Genomic DNA, 21,823 nt, shown 5'->3' on the forward strand with positions numbered 1-21,823 from the left:
AAATGAAGGGGGCATGTATGGGGGGCTTCCATGAATGTGCTTTGCCACTGGGTACACTGATGCACTGTACAAGCAGTGCATCACAGGTGAAATTGTGTCAGTCACATGGGTGGATGTCCAATGGAATGGCATCTGGATGGGAAGAGGGAGGTAACTGGAAATAGCTGGTGGTATGTTTGTGGAATGGTGTGCTTGCATGGTGGGAATGCAGCAAAAAACAAAACAAAAAAACAACTGCATGGCACGGCTTGACACTGCACAGTGCAGACAGCCCATGGGTGTTTGGGTTGCCTTTGGTGCAGATAATGGAGACAGAGCGTTTTCAGAAAATGTATGAAGGAGCCGCTTATATCACAAGAGGTGTGATCCAAACTCCCTACAGAGAATGGTCTCTATTTAATTATTTATCTGAAGCACTATAGTTAAAAGTTATGCCATCTTTTAAAAATCTCTACATTGGGTGCCTGTACTGGAAAGAAAAAAATGAGAAAATTATATATATATTTAACCATGGCAATTTTCCCTAAGGGAGACAGCTTGATTTTCCCCAGCTTTTGATTTATTTAATTTTAAGTATTTAAATATTATTTTATAGTTACAGATTAGTACGTGGGTGTGGTGTAGCGGTTTAAGCATTGGACTATTATTCTGCAGACCAGCTTTGGTGACCTCGGGCAAGGCAACACTCTCAGCTTCAGAAAAGGTTTGTCATAGGCTCATTGTAAGTGGGAAACAACTTGAAGGCACACAATAGCAACAACAAGATGAGAGGCTGCGGCTATTGCACCCTGGAAAGGCCAGATTGGGGGTGCGGTGTGTGGTTGCCACAGCCCTGATCCGGTGCAGCTGGAGGTGGCAAAGACTGTGATTCTACTACAGCTGATCTTACTGTAGCTGTGTGTGACTGTCTACAAGAGGCAATGAAAACAGCATCTGTTTAGAATCTCTTACTGAACATGTGTGAATAGCAAAACAGAGGGGAAAAAGGAAGAACATATAAGCCTGACTTATCAGCTACTTCCAACAGTTTTAAAAAAAATACATAAAGATGTATACATTTGATCATCAAATGGAAATCATAAAGAAAATAAGGATTTCTTTCCCTGGTTGTTTCATTTCACATGTGCTTATTATTAATTTTGAATAAAATTTTGGTAAAACATGCTGTAGTGCTTTTCTTTTTTGTCATGTCCCCATTCTTTCCATGTTCCCTATTTCTATCCCTATTCTTTCCATATTATTTCTGCCTCTATTATCACATTTTTGGTTCCACAAATAAACACCCAGGTGCACATGTATATGTGATGTATGTCAGCACTTGTTCTTAGTCTCAGCACTTAATGCGCATCTAGCACAGCATGGTGTAGTGGCTTGATCATTGGACTGTGCTTCTGGAAACTACAGTTTGAAACCCTGCTCAGTCATGGAAACCCATTGAGGGATCTTGAGCAAGCCCCACTCTCTCAGCCTCAGAGGAAGGCAAAGGCAAACCCCTCTGAACAAAGTTTGCCAAGAAAAGCCCATGATAGGTTTGCTTTAGGGTCGCCATAAGTTGGAAATAACTCAAAAGGACATAACAACAAGAGGCATTGGCTAGGCATAAAGAATATGTTTTAAAACATGATGGCATGTCTGCTTCTTTCTACTACACCCTATATAACAGTGTAAACAGAGACTAAATGCTGGCAGGGCATTAGCTGTGAATATTTTCCAAGAAACAAGAAGCAGCAGTTATTCTGCACATATACAGTAACTGCCGTACACTACTGTATTGTATTTCTGATATAGTCCATTTAAGGCTATCCCTGCCCTTTTTGGTAATCTCCCACTTAAACTACAGCAACACATTTTGCATAAAGTTGTATTTGAAGATTGGTCAGATGTGGTTTTAAACACAATATAGCTGCAAGATCACTAACTGGGCCTAGGAAACACAGCAGTGGAACATGTAGCTCCACTGGCTACCAAACTGGTTCAGCTTCAAAAAGGTTAATGCTTACTTTTAAAGTTTGACACAGATTAGCTCTTAAACATCTGAAGAAACTCAGTTCAGTGGTTTTATTCATGTCTACATAAGTGTAAGAGCCAAAATGGTGTAGTGATTTGAGCATTATGCAACTCTAGAGATCAGGATTTGATTCCTCACTCAGCCATGGAATCCCTCTGGGTGATCATGGGTGAGTCACACACCCAGAAAACTCCATGATAGATTCATCTTAAGGTCACCATAATTCAGAAACCATTCAAAAGCACACAACAACAAAAACAAACAACAACAACGTGTCCTTCTGTTGTTTGATGAAGACCATATTAGCCCAGGTTTTTAATATATAAGATTTTAATCTTTTAGGTTTATCGCAAGGCTTTTGGAGAACAAGAACAGAGTGGAACGGAAGGGAATGGAACAGGGGAAAACGTGTGTTATCGCATGGGAGAATCCCGCTGATGCCGCCAGGAGTCCCCAATCCATTCCCCAACTGTTCCACAGCAGCTGACTGAATGACTGTTGAGAATCGTTCTTCAAAATTGGGTGCTGTGGAACAGATGGGGAACTGTTTGGGAACTCCAGCATCGACAGTGTTCTCCCATGTAATAACACATGTTCCTCTCCGTTCCATTCCCTTCCAGTTCCTTTCCTTTCCGTTCCCATTCTCCATGTGCCATGCAATAAACTTCCATGACATTATCATGTATTCCAAAAGTCCTTCCTCACCTTACAAATTCTAATTTTCAGCTGCAGGTGTCCCCTCCCACCATGGCTTTTGCCACCCTGTTAGAGGTGGAAGGAGAGGATATGGAGGAATGCCCAGCGCTTTTCTTGTCTAGCTCCTCAATGCCCTCATCCCTGCTCTTCTTTAATGAGGCAGTAGCTATGCTAGGAAGGAACAGCTGAAGATGAATATTGGAATTTGGAAGTGAAAGAGCACAGGAATGATGGAGCTTCACAGTCCATCCTGCTACAAAATCTGCTAAGAATTAAAATTACACAAACCTCATCCCACATCCAATCTGGCAACCCAATTTGTGGACTAGACTCACAATAATTGAGATTTCCTGCATGGCAGGGGGTTGGACTGGATGGCCCTTGTAGTCTCTTCCAACTCTACGATTCTATGATTCTATGAATAATTTATTGAAGGGCGGCTTATACATTTATTAAATAAATAAAATAAAAATTCAGAAGACCTATCTTGGTCAAGTTCCAAAATAGCAATATACTAAAAAAAAAAAGTGTCATCTTACCTAATTCATCTTCACCGAATCCCAAGATATGTCCCGAAAAGAAACCTCTACAAGAACCACTGTTACCCAGACAGAGTGGTTTCTCTTGCCATTGTTTGGTCGTGGGACTTTGTTGCAGTGTTAAAAAATTTCTGTAAATACAGAGGACAAATAGTTACACATTGCTCTCTAGAACTATAAATGAGTCAATGCAGGAATTAAAAAGAAGAAATCTAAATCACAGTCTACATTATACACCTATGCTCACTTACTTGGGAGTAAGAATCACTGAAATGAATAGGACTTACTCCTGAGTAAGCATTTATAGTCTTAATGTCTTGAGCTATGAAGCACTATGAGCTACATTACTGGTTGTACTGAGACCTTGACATTCCCATCTCTTATTAGAATAAATTGATAAATGAAAGCTATCAATGCTTTCATGTTAATATAATTATTCCTGTTATTATGTTTATCATAAATTTGAAGCTTAGATCCTATGGATAGTCACAACTAGAGCATACCTTTTTAATCAGGAGGATTTACTGATGTTGACTTGCTATTCAACAATGGATTCAACATGTCGACTTTGTAACTACCAATAAAATTCAGGATTGAGAGCTAACACAGAATTAATAGCCTAATTCAATGCATGTTTTTGGATGCAAGTCTATTCCCAATAGGACTTCTTATTTTCAGATTCTTGTAAAAGGAAATGGTACAAGCATACCCACTCTAATTTTTCACAGTGAGCCTTTCAGTGAGAGTCAGAGACACATATGCCACTATTAATACATTTTATATACAAAAGAGATTTACAGTGCTTCTGTTTTTGAAGCATTCTGTGAACACTTTTGTTTTTACTAATTCCATACCCATTTGCCCTAACCATGTAATCCTTGATGGATGTCCAAAATTTCACTTATCAGTTTCCTAGTGTGAGAGGCCCTGTCCCCCTACTTCAAATAACTTCATTCAAAGGTATTTAGGTCTTCAAAAGTCATCATCAGCACTTTAAATTGGAATGAAAGACAAAAGGCAAGCAATACAACTCATACAATATGGGCATCATATGTCCCGTATATCTTGCCCCCTGTATCAGTTGATGTTTCTGAACCATTTTCAAAAGTAGACTCCCACCACAGAGCACATTACAATAATCTAATTTGGATCAGAACGTTAAAAAGGTTTTGTTTAATTTAGAATACAATTACTCCTAGTGCTGCTATCTTGGAGAGTCTGGGAGTATCTATCAAAAAAGTAATTTTCCAACCTCTGGTCCACTTGTGACCAGAGCATGGGCAATTGAAGCACACAGGGTTGAAGCTGGTGAATCAACAAGTTGGTAAAAGGTACAACCAGACACCAAGGCCACTTCTGCCATGAGATTTTGGGTGTTGAATCCAGAAAAACCACCAAAAAGCATGCTGAGTCTTTCAAGGAGAAACCACCCCAAAACAGTTATCCATCCCTACCCTCCAACATTTCACAGAGGAAAATTGGGACATATGTGGTCAGGCAACATCAGAGTGTAGTTAAGTTTGCAGATGTTATCAATGAGGAAGAACAGACAAACTAAAGAAAAGTTGCAGCAGTTTGCTTTTGCTCAAACTTACAGGAAAGGGAAATATTCTTCCTCCTTTTCTCCCCTGCTGCTGAACTGAGTGCAAACTACCTCTGCATTGTGAAAGCAGTTTTGCAGAAATTGAAGTAGATTGAAAACAAAGTGAAAAAGTGGGAGGAGGAGAGCGTGCAGCTGGGACATTTTAGAAGCAACTGAGAAAAAAAATGGGATGGCAGAGGATTAAGTGGGACTGTTCTTGCCAAATTGGGAGAGATGGAAGATATGCAAATCTTTATTCAGATCAGATTTTCCACCCCACAGTATCTCTGTCTTTTGAGTTTAATCTTAGTTGTGCTTATCCATCCCTCCCTCCACATACTTGCTTAGGATTTCCATTGTGTCTCTGGGACAAGTAGATGGGAAAGAAATGTAGCTCTTTATGTTATTGATATGCTGATAACATTTTAACCCAACCATTGTGATTATTTGTTTCAGCTGTTTCATGTGGATTTTGAAAAATACGAGGACAAGATCAAGACTGGGTCACCCAATGGGCATGAGATGGAAAATCAAATCTTCCAGCATCCCCTTCTGATTCTAATCCTCCAGGAAGGAAAGGAGATAAGGTAACACTGTCCTTTTAAGACTCATTCTAGCAAGATGGCACAGAAGGATATTATTATTATTATTATTTTCTTATTTCCTGACTTTCTCCCCAATATAGGGACTCAAGGCAGATATTATGATTAACATGTACAATATACACATTTCAAAGCTGATTGTGTTATCTACACATTCTAAAAATGTTATTTTAAGACATTTACCCATTGCGATCCCCAAATACATAACTTCCATATAGTCTTTCAGACTGGCAGCCTCGGTATATGAATCCACCAATCATTGGTCCGCTGCTGAATGGTTTGAATTCCAAAAGCGAAGGCTCACTTTCTAAAAAGGAACTACCACAGTATTAGACTACATGCAATATCATTTGTTAAGGATTCTATTCAAAGAAGCAATTAGCATAATTTCTATTCAGTGGCAACAGTTTTGCAAAGTACTAGTTAGAATTTAGACTAAAATAAAATTAGTTTCTTTAGTCAACATTTTTTTCAGTATTAGATCCTATGTACGTTTACCAAGTATTTACTCAGATATATAGTCCTTGATATTTAAGATTACTGGTTAAAATGCTTCATATATAATCTCAGATTGCTAGAAGCTCATTTTATTGCCATATAAACTCGTTATCAACAAATGAAAAGAGCTTATGTTGATACATTATGTTTGATAAAACATTAAGCATGCTAGAAAAACCCTCTTAGCTTTCTTCACCATTAAAAGAAAATAACCGCAGTGATCTTATTCTACATTGTTATCCAAGACTGTATGCCAAGTACATGGAATTCCTCTAATTACAACCCATATTATTTTTAGAGATGTGGGGGTATTTCTGTAAGTCCTCATATTTATCTCAAGGATAATGAAAACTGGATGTGAAAGCCAAAATGCACATACATAAGAGAAGAATTATGAATGGCAAGAATCTGGAAACAGTTTTGGAATCCTCAAGGCTTTGGGTGACAAGGCATTTATTTTGATTTTCACACTTCATGAAGGTTACAGTTTGCAAGAATATGCTGGTGTTTCAAAAGGGAATTCTAGCAAGCCCCAAAAATGGACAGGATTTTTTCCCCTATTGCCTACTGACACTGCTGGAGAAATAAGGTGCAAGAAAAGCTAAACGTTTTGTGATATTGGAAAATGGAAGCAAATATTCATTTGTCTATCAAGTCGACATCCTTTCTATCAGATGCACTGGGTATCCTGGTTGTCTATAGCACTATCCAGTCTTAACTTTGTTGTTGCTCTTGTAAGGTCTAAATGGCAAGAAATACTCTGGATGAAGTACTTAGAAGTGTCATAATGAAATCAAACCATATTTCAGGACCAATAAGGTAAATAAAATCTCAAGGTTTTCATTTTAAAGGAACTTGCCATTCTTCCACAGAGGTATTTCAAAAGGGATACTGTACCCTGAAAAAGCTGAAATAGAACTAATAACAACATCAGATTTTATTACTCTGCATATGAATAAGGTCTCTTGTCCTACTATAGATGTTAATAAACTGAGCAATACTAGCAACACACTAGAAAGTGTATTTTCACTTATAACTGTTTGTGAATAATTTCTGTGCTTATTTTATCTACAGTTAAGCTGTAACTTCACAAACTGTACCTTTTGTGTGCCATTGTCATTTGACTCTACCATTTACAATCATTTCCTTTTCCACTTCATTTTTTCTGATGTAGTGAATTGTAGTCTACAAATGTTTATGCCATAATAAATGTGTTAATTTTTATAGTGCCACAGGATTCTTCCTCTCCTGCCCAATGCATAATTTTAAATTGGTGCCACAGACATGGGAGGTTTTAATTTTTTAAAACTCTAGCAAACTAGACACCACTGCACTTATTTTAGTTTTTGGAAAATAAATTCTTATTTTAAATTCTTTTGAAGACAGTAGTTTGCAACTTGAGGAAGATATTTACAACCTGTTTTTTTAAAGCAACTAACCACATTATTTTAATTTCATATTTTTTTCTTGGATGGTACTAGTTTTGCATCACAATATTGCTTCACTTGTTTGTTTCATTACAGCAGTGGCTTAATAAATCCTTTCTTAAACCACATCATTCTTTGGTATTGCTTTATTAACTATACCAACAAATATGTGCATGTTTTTTGTGGGTTTTTCAAGCTATGTGGCCGTGTTCTGGAAGAGTTTATTACTGACATTTCACCAGCATCTGTGGTTGGCATCTTCAAAGAATGCTGGCATGGAATTGAGTAGGGTATATATACTGTTGGCTGTGAAGAAGTGATTTACATATTAATCTGTGTGTTGGTCTGTTGTTGAATGGCAAGGTCTCAGGGTGGAAGGATATGTGAGGAAGATTTGTATCTATTTAATTTGTGTTCATTTTATTAGTGATCCATTGGCCTGTTACAGACTGCCAAAATAAAGCTGCTTCGGGTCTCCTTGGAGGTATGCTGTTTAAATGATGCATGCACCCTAAGAATCCAGAAGCTGCACCAAAGCTGCACTCCAGTGCTTAGGAATGGAGTGTGGCTTTGGCGCAACCTCCGGACTCTTAGGACCCATGCGTCGTTTAAATAGCATACCTCCAAAGAGACCCGAAGCAGCTTTATTTTGGAAGTCTGTAAAAGGCCATTGTCTGCTGAGAAAGCCCCCTGACCCTGGGTGGTTTTCATTTGCACTTGCTGGGTTTTAATTTTGGTGTTTTCCAGTGTTCAAACTGGCACATCACAATTTGTCTACTAATATAATGAATTGAGGCACATTCCTAAAGGACCTATAGTGTAAAAGCACAATTGATACGAACATCCCTTTGGACTGTAGCACTATTGATAAGTGCAACAGGAACTCTATAACAGATTTTGTGTTCATCTTATTAAAAACAAACAAATGACCAATATTTTTAAAAATCTTTATAGGAACAAGGGCTGGTCTCCTAGCATGCAAAGTTTTAATACTCCAAGCAGACAAAAAAAAAATCCCTTTAAAGTTATTTAATTAAATAAATAATTAAAATGAAAAGATTTGTCTTTGCTTTATATTTGTTTTCTTAATAAAGTTATGGATTTAATAATTTCAAAGGAATATACAGTGTAGGGCACTTCTATAATTGCTAAAATACTCTGAAGAGATTTTTGATCAATTAGTTAGAGACTATCTTGTTGAAAAGAAATTAGCCTTATTCATGACAATGATTCTTCTGATTTTCGATGATTAGGCAAATGAAACCTGGGCCTATGTCAATTTGCTAGCTGCAACTAGAGCTTACCCAGTAAATCAGCTGCTAAATGCTTGGTTAAACCCCATTAGTTTAATAGATCTACTTTAGTTGGAACTAGACCCTTGGATTTAAGTGCTTTAGTACTTTAGAAAACCTGCTTAGGGTTTATACCTATCAGAGATTTTTTTCTAACATATACAAATAAATATATTAAAAGTACTTATTTTCTAGATAATGACTCCCCTTGTTCCACAGTTTAAGACTGAGGTCCGTATTACCCCATGGCCCCCTGGAATACCCTCCCAGAATGGTGACCTAAATATTCCCTGATCTATGCATTAATTTGGCAAGATCGCATATTTTTTAAAAAACAGTTAACTATTTTCAGTTCCCTTCTCAAGGTTGTATCAATTATTTTGATGACATGTGGCATCATCTAAAAATATACCATGTATGGAAGAAACTGGCAAAACCATCTCTGAGAATTCCTTGCCTAAGAAAACCCTATGAAATTCATGGGTTTACCATAAATCAACAGGTAACTTGAAGGCTTTTTGTTCCCTTTCACATATAACATGTCTGTAATGGTAATGGAATGTTCTACATAATCTCATTGTTCCATACATCTTTGCTGGGCATCTATACAATTCATTGTATATTATATAGAACTCACCATAATCTTTCCCTTTGATTATCTGAAGGATTCTTGCTGAGGATCTGTTCTTCCCATTGGAGTCTGAACAAAGTATTGTTAAATTAATATTGACATCTGTTGGTTGGCGATCCACAGCACACCTGTGCCAAGAACATTATGTTAATGGAAGCAAGATGATATAGGAAAGCTTCTCTTCCTTCACCTTCACACATCAAAATAACTGCAATGCAATGTTTTTCATCCTGTACCATTAATATTGAGGAGAGAGATGCCATTTCTTGTATAGGTTGTTTAAAACAATAGGAAGTAATATATATAATGGGGGAGGGGAGGAAGGGGTTGGAGAAAGGAAGAACAAGTAGTTTAGAGTAACTAGTGCCCAGTCATGGGCAGTCTGGATTAAACAGCATCACACTGTTCTTGTCAGTCCTGTGATATCCTTGTCATTTCAAATGTAATGGGTGGAATCCTGTTGGTGATATACACATGTAAGTGTGGGCTATCCATGCAGATGACTGTTCAGGGACAATGTTATGTGGGCCAGGGAACTATTTTCCAACCTTCTATGCCCTATCCCAAACTTCCCCACTCAGGCTACTACTGTTGTTACTACTGCTGCTTACCAGTAAGGAGAGTAAAGAGGTGGCAACTCAGAAGAGGAAAAAGTGTCTGTTCTCATTTCTAAGGAAAGGGGACATGATGGTACACTCCAACTGAGATGTGGAAGCAGGGAATGCTATAGCTATGCAAGTACATGGTTGCTGACCGGATAGCCATCCATTCCCATTCCAGTAGCCTGTGTCTGTTGAACAGTCCCCACTTGAATAGAATGTCTGGGTGGTGTAGTGTTTGGGTAATGTCTGTTACCATGCTCTAGTTCTTAAAGTTCAAAGAGGAATTCTATGAACCATCTATTCACCATGCAGTGGCTGCAAATGGTTTCACATAGCAAACTTGAAGCAGGTGTTTATCCCTGAAGCTGTAGCACGTGTTTATTACTGAAGCTGTTCTCTTGTAAAACAGAGCTCTGCTGAACATGTAAACAGGTATCCTCTTATTCTCACTGAAGTCCAAGGTCTTAATCTTATTGTTAGTCCCAACTAGATGGGACTTACTAAAAATTATATTTACTTAAGCACTGACTCACCATTTAGCAATTCGACCTACTCTAGTTGGATCTACATATGTTGGGATTGATCAACAGGATTCCGGCCCAGGTTTTCAGCACTGCAGTTTGTAGCTGAAGAAACCTGTGAGTAACCTGAATAGTTTATATGCGGTTATAAGCCTTCTGTTTAAAAGTAAACAAAGGCCTGTTACAGACCGCCTAAAAGCAGCAGTCTGCTGCCGCCACCGGTTGCTGCATCCGGGAACCGCAGCGGCCAAACCGTGCGGTTCCCGGACGCAGCAAGAAAGAAACGCTGAAATGGTGCTTCTTTCTGCGCCCAGGAAGTGGCGCCTCAAGGCGCTAGTCGCGCACTCGCGGTGTCACTTCCGCCGTGCGACATCCGGACGCTATGCATCCGTGACGTCAAAATGGCAGCCCCCGTGTGGATGGACGCCGCCATTTTGTACGACCTCGGTCCGTACTAGGGTTGAGGGGCATCTGGAAGGGATGCCCCTTCTCAACCCTAATACGCCCCTTCCTAACCCTAGCACGCTCCTTCGGCGCATCTGTAACACGCCAAAGTTTATTTTTAAAATTCTTGGTGTAAAGTGTTTATTTTTCGTTTGTGTAGGAAGCACAGCCATTCATACAATTCTACATCCTGATGGTTACTGAAGGGTCTTGGACTCCAAGTTATCAATCCAAGGATATTGGCATTGCTATATTCAGATTAATGAGTGAGCAAGGGAGTTGAACACTGGTAGAAAATTAACTCAAAAGGGCACTTTAAAATCACGGCAAAAGTTATTTTTAAAATCTTCATTTTAAATGATTAAATAATATCCCTTGAAATAGATATAATTAAATAGAGAAAGATTTTTATTTTAATGGTAAGTGATTACAGTTTAATGAAACTTGGCCTTTAACATGTCTTGTCTTATGTTGTTCCTGGTTGAAAGAAAGTTGTCAACGGTAGCTGTACCAGTTCCCTTTAGATCTACGTTTAGCCATGAGTTAGCTGTCTGGGTTGTCACTGTTTGTTTTTGTTTTGTTTTTGTTTTTGACATTCACACTAAAAGTATGTAGGGAGACAATTTTTTTAATGTGAAGTTGAAGGCTTTCATGGCCGGCATCCATAGTTTTTTGTGAGTTTTTCGGGCTATGTGACCATGTTCTAGAAGAGTTTATTCCTGACATTTCGCCAGCATCTGTGGCTGGCATCTTCAGAGAATGCTTGCCTACATACCCAAGTCCTTTCCAGGCAAGCATTCTCCGAAGATGCCAGCCAGAGTTGCTGGTGGAATGTCAGGAAGAAACTCTTCAAGAACATGGCCACATAGCCCGAAAAACCCACAAAAAAACTTTTTTTTAGTTTGCATTGCATGTCATGCAAGAACTGTGATTTCTTCCAGAAGTTTTTCCATTATGCCAGAAGTTATAGGTAAGAATCAGATGCTGACCAAGGCTATGACAATTTTTTCCTTGTGTCAGGAGAAGACTGTCTCTATACAACTCCAAATCTGTGTAGTGCAGGGGGAGACTGAGACCTAATATGTATAATGCAGAATTTCATCTTCTCTTGTAAAACCACATTCATAATATATATCAACAAATTGCTCATGAATAACAATGATCTAATTTGGATTTTTCTTCTCTGACCATTCTCTAAATTAGAATAAAGTGTTACTCTAATTGTTAGTGTCTCTTCATTATGAAAAAGAACCTGCTTACCTGCCTGGATTGTGGAGTCCATGGGCAAAAATTTCAGGTGGCTGATTGGTGCTGTTAAAATGTGGGTTGCTTTGTGGTATGGAATAAGGCACATGGCAGAAATCAGTGTCTACATCCAGGCGCAACACAGAACCTGTAAAATCACTGAAAAAGTTGGAGGATAATACAATTGATTTCAGGTTTGTTTTTTAAAAACATATGTACTAACCAGTGCTCACTTTTACGTAGTACTACAACCAATGCCAAAAACCACCTAGCTAGAGTTACAATCTCTGTTAGCTTAATACAGCACAAGAGAGAGTATGCAATTTTCTAGAGTTTTAGTATGATTTTGTAAAGCATGCACCTATAATTTTCACTGGACACATTTGTTGAGGTTGCTTTTTCTGTTAGCATTCTGTTAACACACCTTGTGATAAATATATGATGGTAGTGAGAAGAATAATTGTATAATTACACTGCATTTACTAAGAACTATTTTCAAACCTTTGACTCTGGTTTATATACTCCTTTTTCATTCACTGAAGCAGTCAGAAAGAAATGGTGTGGGATGTGCAATTTGCCCATGGGCTTACTAAATTGTGCTTCAGTTACTAGACAAGTAAACAACTGCATTTTGGTATTTTTAAAAAAAGCCTTATCCATTGGTATAAACTGTACCTTAGACCATCCATCTCTTCCATATCATCTATTGTGATCATCCCGTCACCAAGGAATACGTATAAAAATCCATCAGGTCCAAAGAGTAACTGTCCTCCAAGATGTTTTCTATGTAACTCTGCAACTTCTAAGAAACCTCTTGCTGTTCTCGTATCAACTTGGTGTGGATTTTTCCTGCACCACAGAAAAGGAATGCATAATTAATCATTTAGGCTGGTGATCAGTGCTATTTCAGTAATTTCCTCTTATTTCAGATGCTTAATTGGTGTGAGCCTCATTGATACCTAGAAGATATATAACCAGGTAATACAAGAATAGTGCTAAGAAAATATAAAAGTGATTGGATTCTGTATCATGGACAAAAATGGATGAATGGATGATATATTTAATTGCATTCTATTTTAAACAAATGATCTGTTTTAATATTGTAATAGTTTTATTCTATTTTAATTGTCACTTTTGTAAGTTTTTAATTGTGCTGTGCTTTTAGACTGTAAGCCACTTTGAGTCCCAGTTTTGGGAGAAAATAAGAATACAAATAAATATAAATATAACAACAACAACAACAACAACAACAACAGATAACTGTTGTCAGTGGAGAGGCTATTACCTGTGAGCAGGCATTAAGGATGACTAAAGAAAAGTTACCACAAAATCATTCACCAGAGAGAACTCATTAAAGAACATACTACAAGTGGATTATTTCAGTTGCAAACATAACAGATATTATGAGGTTAGCTTTCCTCATTTCTTCCACTGGGATCTTATAACCTTTGCTGCCAGTGTTAACTATGACAGTAGAAGGGAAGGTAGTGAGAATGAAAGTGAAGGAAAAGGTGGTAGTAACTGTGACTGGAACAGAAGCTGCTGGGCTCTGGGCTGATTGCTTCCTGGCTTCTGAGGGCTCTCTGGTATCAAGGCAGTTTGGAAAGTGTAGCTAATATAATGTATAAAACATTGAGACAATGGGACAGGACTGTCTCTCATACTGTCTTAGGTATCCAGGCTCTGGAAACACAAAGGAAGCGGCTCCCCTAATGTAACAGAATTTTATGCTACAGTAGTATTTCAGTGGGATCCTGACCTCATGAAACCACTATAAAACACGGAGTGTGTTTCTTTTGCTCAAATCTTACAGGTTAGCCTGTCATGCACCCACGTTAACAGATTTTCCCCCCCAGATTCCACAATGAATAAGTAATCTTTTAGACCCCCCCAAACACTGTTATGCCAGCAAAATAATTGGATTCTGTATTATGGATAGTGGTGGAAAGATTATTTGAAAATATTTGGAAAATGGTTGAAACACAAGTTTTTTGAATGTTGAAGAACTGTGATGAGAAGAATCCTGGATTGAGTTAGGGATTTGTTTTATGCAAAATTTGCATGTAGACCTTTCTGCATAGAATATAATATTTCAGAAAATGTTGTTTTCTATGCAAATTAAAAATCTGTGAATTTTATGCAGAGCAAATCTCCAATTACAGCATTTCATGTGCATAAATTAATATTTCTGCATTGAAATATTATTGTCCACATAGAAAAGGTTATTTCATGAACACAAAATACCAATTTCTGCTTAAAACAACTTCATGGTTTTTTTTTTTTTTTTTTTTTACAGAATAAGTCCCAAATTGCGAATAGCTCTCAAAAACTTTGTGTTTTTCGAAGACTTTCTCACAGTAGGAAGAAAATTGCTAACATAATTTGTTCCTACCTTTGAAAAGAAACAAAGGGGTGAAGCCGATGGCTGGGAAGTAGGAGCTTCTGGTTGCTCCGGCTACAATCGGACCAGGACCAAGGTGGGCTGGCATTGCAGTTCTCAAGCTGTGCCAGCCAGGAGTTGGTTTAAACTGACCTATTTTTGATCCGATCCTTTGGACCGGAGTGTGGTCTTAGCACAGCTTCTGGAAGCTTTGAGTGCATGCATCATCTAAATGCCACTCCCCCAAGATGGCTGAAAGCCACTTCTTTTGGCCTGTGTGTTTAAGGCCTTAGTGAACATTTATACCCCTAATTATGGATAGGGTTGCCTGGTCAGGATTATCTCAGACCCTGAGATTACAGGGACAAAAACTGAGATTTAGTACAACGCTTCATGATGCCACAGGAGGTGGATGGTGGTGATATTCCAAGGGGCTGCCTCTGGTAATGCTATTAAACATAATACATAAAGTATCAACTGTAGTTTCACAGCATATGTCACCCAGGTTGAAATACAAGTCTAACACACATGGAAGACACACACATATTTCAAGGGAGCATTCTGACTGTAAGATTCTTCCTCCTTCCCCTGAGAACCAGAGAAGACAACCCAGACCCTGAGGTCGGGTTATTTTTTGATTAACTGAGGTATACATGAGAATAAGGATAAATTAGTGGGGGAGCAAAATAATGTACTTGGCTTCTACTCTCAACATCTCTTGACTAAAAGGCATCAGTAATCTCTGAGTGTTTTCCGATGTGACCCCTATAAATGCAAGCCTCTTTAAACCCTGTTTAACAGTGTGTGCAAGAACAGGAAAAAGGTTTTTTTTTTTTTTGAGGACCTGAAACACACCAGACAAATGAGATAAATATTTCAAATAACATCAACCCAGGAATTTGTAGCAGAAATCGTACTTGAAATACATACCTGGAAACGGTGTACTCTACAACCCTAAGGATATGATCATGTGGGCCAATGGCCCATCGCTCTTGGTTGGTGGTATAGGACACATAAAGCTTTCCGGTTTTTTTATAATTGGGATGGAATGCAAGGCTTAAGAGACCTCTTTCATCTCCACCCTGCAGTCAAATGAAAAACACAAAGAATTGTGAAGTTAATTATGTTCCTCATTGTGTCTAAGAGAGAACCCCCCCATCCACTTCTTCCCCCTCCCTTGTGAGTAATCTTTGTCTGGCTCCTTTCTTCCTTCCTTTTTTCCTTTTCTGACTACAGCACAAAAAAGGATTATAAAACATTTCATCTGGATTGCTCTTTGAGAGCTGGAACAGGGCAATTGTTTTGTGGGGCTCTCAGTACACAAGTCTCCTTACTCCACTTTTATGGAGTTGATTCCTGAATGTAATCTTTTGGAACATATGAAAACAAGCTTAAGGGCTGTGGAAAATTCTTTGCTGGATTACTATGTTTGCTGTATGCGGAAGGAATTTTTTTTTCTTTTAAAAAAAGCTCTACAATCAGCAGTCACTTCAAATCCAACTATCCAAGCCCCCAAACACAGTGCCAGCTCCCACTGTCTTGGCAATATGTTCAGAATATAGTTAAATTGCTTGTGTAATATATAAAACATTGTTCGACCCTCAAGGCAGCTATATTGGTTGTCACAATGATGGTGGTCTATTCATCATTGCTAGCATACTGTAGCTTTAGCCTTTCCCAATCTGGCACCATCCAGATGTGTTTGACTACAGCTCCCAGAATCCCCCAGCCTGCTATGGGGACTGACGTGTCATTTTGTATTGAAGAGATAGGGCAAAGTTTTTTTTTAATTATTATTTTTTTTAAAAAAAAAAAACAGAAAGTGCCCAAACACCTTTCTTTCATTATGTATGCCACACCAATTAGTATAGTTATATGTTTAGCACCACATACAGATACTGTGGCAACAGAAATGCCAGCAACAGGATGCAGAAAAGCCTGTCTCCAAAAAAGGACACAAGAAAAATAATGATAGTGTTTTAGAGCCTGGAAGTGCAAATGGTAAAAAAGCACGCTCTGAAAGCACTAACACAAATGCATCCTTGTACAGGCAGTCTCCATTTCAATATACATTGATACAAGCAAGACCTCCAACCAAATATTGGATCTAGATCTGGCCATATATAGTATTAAACCCAGTGAAATCAATGGGATCAATGAAGTTATGATCAATGCAAGTTGCACTGGTTTCAGTGGGTCTGCTCTGTGTACAACTAACTTTTATCCAATGATAAAATCAGATTATTTATTTGCCACATAGCCCAGAAAACCCACCAAAAACTATAGATTATTTATTTATTTTTAAAATTTATATACTGCCTGTTCCTATTATAGAACCCAAAGTGGCAACCAATTTGTGTTGAAACAAAATACAATTAAAACAATAGATAGTAGAAAAGTTTAAAAAATTAAACATACATTTGTATTAAAAAAACATTTAGAACAGTTTTAGAAGGCAGTAAAAATGTAACAATAATGATACAAATACAAATACAACACCCCCCCTCCCAAAGGCCTTCCACAACAGAGTTAACATTCAAAAGCCTGGGTAAACAGAAAGATCTTTGCTTGACAGGGGACCATATATAAAGTTCAATGCCATAGGGGCAGCTAGCCAAGTTAAACTCCTTCACTTCCCTCTTATATTAAAAATAAGAGGCCAATTCCTGAATTCCATAAGAAGAACTTGCAAGCCTTTCTATGCAGATAGCAGCAGCTTATCCTGCCTTTTCCCTCTCTATCTTCCCCCACTTTATGCTGTATTAGGGGCTATCATCAGATATTATCTCCAAACTTCTGCTAAAGTTTGGGTGCAGCTTGTCTGGCAGCATGGAAGGCTCCTTTCAGAGCCCCAGTGGATTGCTTGCATGACCTTTTGGATTCCAGCCATAGTTCATTAACATTATACTTTCAATGGCCTTACAAGTACTCCCCCAATTAACAGCTTCCAGGATGAAAGGTCTGGTAGACCCATCTGTCCTCTTTCTCAGTTTATAAACAAAACTATCACACAGCTGCTTCCATGTTATTATAAGATACTGATTCCAGTTTCCCCACAGATAGTGCAGTGGTTGAATATTTGAATTGTGATTACCCAGAACTTAATATGTGAGTTCAGTGTCATTCATATCAATATTTGTATGTTATGCTTATTTTATGTACAGTACATTTTATTCATTCCCTGTGCTTCCTTCTGGGTCTTTGGCTTTGCTAATTTCCAGGAAATGAATCATGAAAGGGAAGAGCTGATAAAGCCTGGAGATCTCATTTGCATTAAAATGTTTTAATACTTACTTTTAGCATGTTGATTTAACCATTTCTTAAGAAAAAAATAGGTCTAGAACCCATTAATATTTTTAGTTTAATTTTCTGATAGTGAAACCAACCCACCTGCTGAGAATGCAATCTGCATTTTCTTTGTAGTCAGTTCATAGATGAAATGGCTGTGCTGACAATTATAAGTTGAATGGATCTGTGCAATTGCTTCACCATGTCCCACTCAAAATTCATGCTATGTTTGCTATGCTAGGGTGAAGAGTGGATCTAATAATGTAACCCTGTGAGTCCAAAATAAACATGCCTCTTTACCAACAAACTTCTTAAGAACTGGCTGTTGGCACTCAACTGTGAAGTTGCTTTTCAAAAGATTGTGATCAAGTAATAAAAGCTGAATCTGATCAGATTAAGCCCATGGAGTTAATGTTTACACAATTAATGAAGTTCTAATATAGACAGCAGAAAATTGAGCCTTTAAGCATTGTGTGTGTTGAAGGTACTACTTCATTGTGGAATGATAAATATCCTTGACTTGTCATAGAGTCCTCAGGTCAAGACTGTCCCAGTACCTGAGATTTCAGGATCAAACCCTTAGATCTAAGAATGATTCTTCCCCACCCCATGATGTCACAGGGGTTGAGTTCTGATGAGGTTAGAAAGATGGTGTTAGTAGGGACAGCCTCTGGGGATATCATTAAGCACAATAAATGAAGCACCAACCACAGTTACACAGATAATACAATTCAAATAAGAAACACCAAGTCTAAGTAACGAGGAAAACGCACACACATTCAAGGCAACACTCTCACCCTGAGATTCTTCCCCCTCACCCTGAGAATTGTAGAAGAGGATCCAAACCCTGAGACCTAGGACCAGGACCTGAAATCTGGTAACAGTAGAAAATAGAGTCTAGGATGTATAGAAACCAATGTGCCATCAGTGCATTTGTGTATTGATCCACCTTTACGACAGAAGGGCTGTTGAAACTTCTAGTATACTGTTAAAATTTTTAGTGAATTCTGGTGCAGTCTGTCGGGGGAACAAGAATTTATTGCCAGGAGATAGAGGAAACTGGAAATTTCTGATGCACATTTGTAACAGCACATATGGAATTTTGAGGTTCTAGCCATTTCAGAAGACCATTTAAACTACACTGTGAAGTCTTCATGAATTTATTCAACTGATATTATTAACAAACAAATCTGGGCACATTATTTCAGTTTTAGCCTCATCTACTGGAACACCACAGTACAGTAAATGGGCTTTGGACAGGGGTCTCTGAATCCTCAAGGCTTGGAATTTGCTATTTACAGTATTTCCAACTGATGTAATTCTGTTTGAACCAATCATTACATTTTCTTAATCAGGGAGAAAGGATGTATCTGCAGTGCATTTGTACAAGTAGGCCTAATGTTTGCACAAGGGTTTAGCATGCAGTAGCACTTTTTCTATATCTGCAAGTATGCAAATCCTAGGGCATGTTTCCAGTTGTGCAATAGGGATTGCAAGTTCAACACTGCAACCTAATACAATTGTCTGAGTTTATGTAAGCGAATGTTGCAAAAGATATTGGCCCTGCAGCTATACATGGCCTTTTGAATGGTCTGACTGTTATTTACAGTATTACATTGCTTTATATACAGGCATACCTCAGTTAACCAAACCCCTTAGAAAAAAGCTCCTTTTTACACAGTGTTTTAAAACATCCACTCAATTTCTCAATTTCTTCCACACCCTCCATCTACCTGGAGGTTATTGTTGTTATTATTCTAGTGACATCAGCATTGGCAAGATAATGAAGAAAGACCGGAGAAACACAGACTTTCCATTTTAGGTTGTAGCAGTGTGTCTGCAATAAGCAACACAACAAAGCTTCAGCTGGGAGAGAATGGGATTCTGCTTTAGCCAGTCCTACTGTTTCGATGTGTATGCAGCTTCAGCAGACAAAGTAAACAGTCACTGCCTCCAGAATCCTTTACTGATCAGGCATGAACAGCAAAACAGAGAAAAGAGAAAAGAAGATAAGCCTGTCCTAACAGCTACCCTCAGGATTTTAAAGTAGTATAGATCTGTAAATTTGACTACCAAAATGGAAATCATTAAAAAGTTCAGGCTACCAAAAGAAAAGGAAAAAAACACCGGATCAGGGGCATGGCGTGTGGTTCCTGTGGCCCCAATCTGGCAAGGAAAGGGGTGGTGGGACACCACTCCCAAGGGCCGGTTTGTTTTGCCCCTTAGTAACTTATCCCTATTCTTTCCATATTTATTTCTGCCTCTAGTACAAAATTTTTGTTTAAAGAAGTAGTGTCCAGGAACACATCTACTTTGTGAATTGAGGTATACCTGTACTATGCTTTGTTAATCATTGTGGAGTTCATGCATGTCAACATGTCAAACTAAAACTTTGTCATCATTCAATACAACTTTTATTCAAACAGTCTATTTCAGCAAGTCATCCCAGATACAGTGAAGTGTAAGAAAAATAAATACTCTTAAAGTCTTTTAAAAAAAAATCTTACTGCAGAACAATGAGATGCTGAAACTGTTAAAATCAATAAACTGTCATGTAAGTAAACATACAGGCTGACAGACTTTAAAATCCACTGTGTATTAACAATTTTATTAGGAGTGTGTGTGCCAGACCTGGCAAGTACTTATGTAAAACCTATCAATGTGTAAGAAATTGTGGAAATAGTTAATCAAAAATAAGTTCTTTCTGCCTCACTAAGACCACTTTACATGGAAACTTGTGGGTATAATTCACAACTCTGGTATTTTGTCCATCATATTGCAAAGAGAAAAGTTGGTTATCTGTGGATATACTGAGAACAAAAATCCACTCATTTTTAAAGACATATTATGAAAAGAATTAAAATGGGATCTGTGGCTTTAGCACACTGCATTGTTACTGTGGCTCAGAAACATCTGTTTCCAGTTCACCTGCCTTCAACATCTTGCTTTGGCAGCAAACACATGTCCATCAAACAATTGTTATGAAACCCTGAGATTTGTTAAGACACAGGCGTTAAAGACTTGTATTACCACTTACTGCATATACTTGTTTTCTGCTGCTCCAGCGACTAGGACACGGAGCAATGGATGCAAGCTACAGGAAAAAAGATTCCACCTCAACATTAGGAGGAACTTTCTGACAGTAAGGGCTGTTCAACAGTGGAACACACTCCCTCAGAGAGTGGGCTGAGAAGGGCAATCGATCACTCTGCAGCCTCTCCCCAACTGGGCTGCCTCGGTGGGGGAAAGCCCAACTGGGGACAGGCTGGGAAAGGTGATCGATCGCCCTGGAGCCTTTCCCTAGCTGGGCTCCTTCCATGGAGGCAAGCCCAGTTGGAGACAGACTGGGAAGGGCGATCAATTGTCCTGGAGCCTTTCCTCAACTGGGTTCCCTCCGCAGGGGAAAGCCCAGTTGGAACAGGCTGGGAAGGGGAATCGATCATCCTGTAGCCTCTTTCCATCTGGGCTGTCTCCTTAAACCTGACCCTCAACATATTCACGGGTCATATAAAAATCCACATTTTGGGCCTCAAAATTTGACCTTGTCTTATACACATGGTTGACTTATAGTCAAATATATATGGTATTAAAGGCCCAGTATGTAGTGATCTTCATTAGTTATTGCATTTTGAGAAGATTCATAGAAGATGAAAATGATTTGTTATCTGATTCTGTCCCTGTTGTAGTTGTTGCTGTGTCACTCCAATCCCTTTAAACACCCAAAGTCTCTAAACACCCTGTCTCTATTGAGCTCTGCCTACATGCCTTCCTCCTTCACCAAACATCCTTAAAATAGTATGCCTCATTGTACAACTTTGAAGGAAATTACAATGACAGGTATTGTCAGAGCACAAGGCTGATGCTTCTAAACAATCTTCATGTATTATAGTGCTACACTTCACAGGGTGAATAGGACCTAGAGTAATGGTATTAATAATTGTGACTCAAAAATGCCCCAATGACACCAGATTCCATCTGATCTTGGAAGACAAGCAGAGTCAAACTTGGTTAGCACATGAATGGGGGAACTCCAAAGAATACCAGGTGCTGTAGGCTATATTTAGATGA

At 38.4% G+C, this 21,823-nt stretch overlaps 1 protein-coding gene across 2 annotated transcripts in view; it reads right to left on the reverse strand.

The window, feature by feature from the left end:
- The window catches only part of LOC121931422 (hedgehog interacting protein), a 111,698-nt gene that overhangs the window by 21,076 nt on the left and 68,799 nt on the right, over positions 1 to 21,823 (reverse strand). For both annotated transcript variants that reach the window (XM_042469162.1, XM_042469163.1), the window contains exons 5-10: positions 15,398 to 15,549; positions 12,763 to 12,936; positions 12,103 to 12,246; positions 9,282 to 9,403; positions 5,611 to 5,734; positions 3,244 to 3,374 (exon numbers count right to left, since the gene is read on the reverse strand). In XM_042469162.1, coding sequence (XP_042325096.1) covers positions 3,244 to 3,374; positions 5,611 to 5,734; positions 9,282 to 9,403; positions 12,103 to 12,246; positions 12,763 to 12,936; positions 15,398 to 15,549 — 847 coding nt within the window. The remainder of the gene's footprint in view (positions 1 to 3,243; positions 3,375 to 5,610; positions 5,735 to 9,281; positions 9,404 to 12,102; positions 12,247 to 12,762; positions 12,937 to 15,397; positions 15,550 to 21,823) is intronic.

The sequence above is a fragment of the Sceloporus undulatus genome, chromosome 5 (genome assembly GCF_019175285.1).
Source record: "Sceloporus undulatus isolate JIND9_A2432 ecotype Alabama chromosome 5, SceUnd_v1.1, whole genome shotgun sequence".
NCBI classification, from domain to species: Eukaryota; Metazoa; Chordata; class Lepidosauria; order Squamata; family Phrynosomatidae; genus Sceloporus; species Sceloporus undulatus.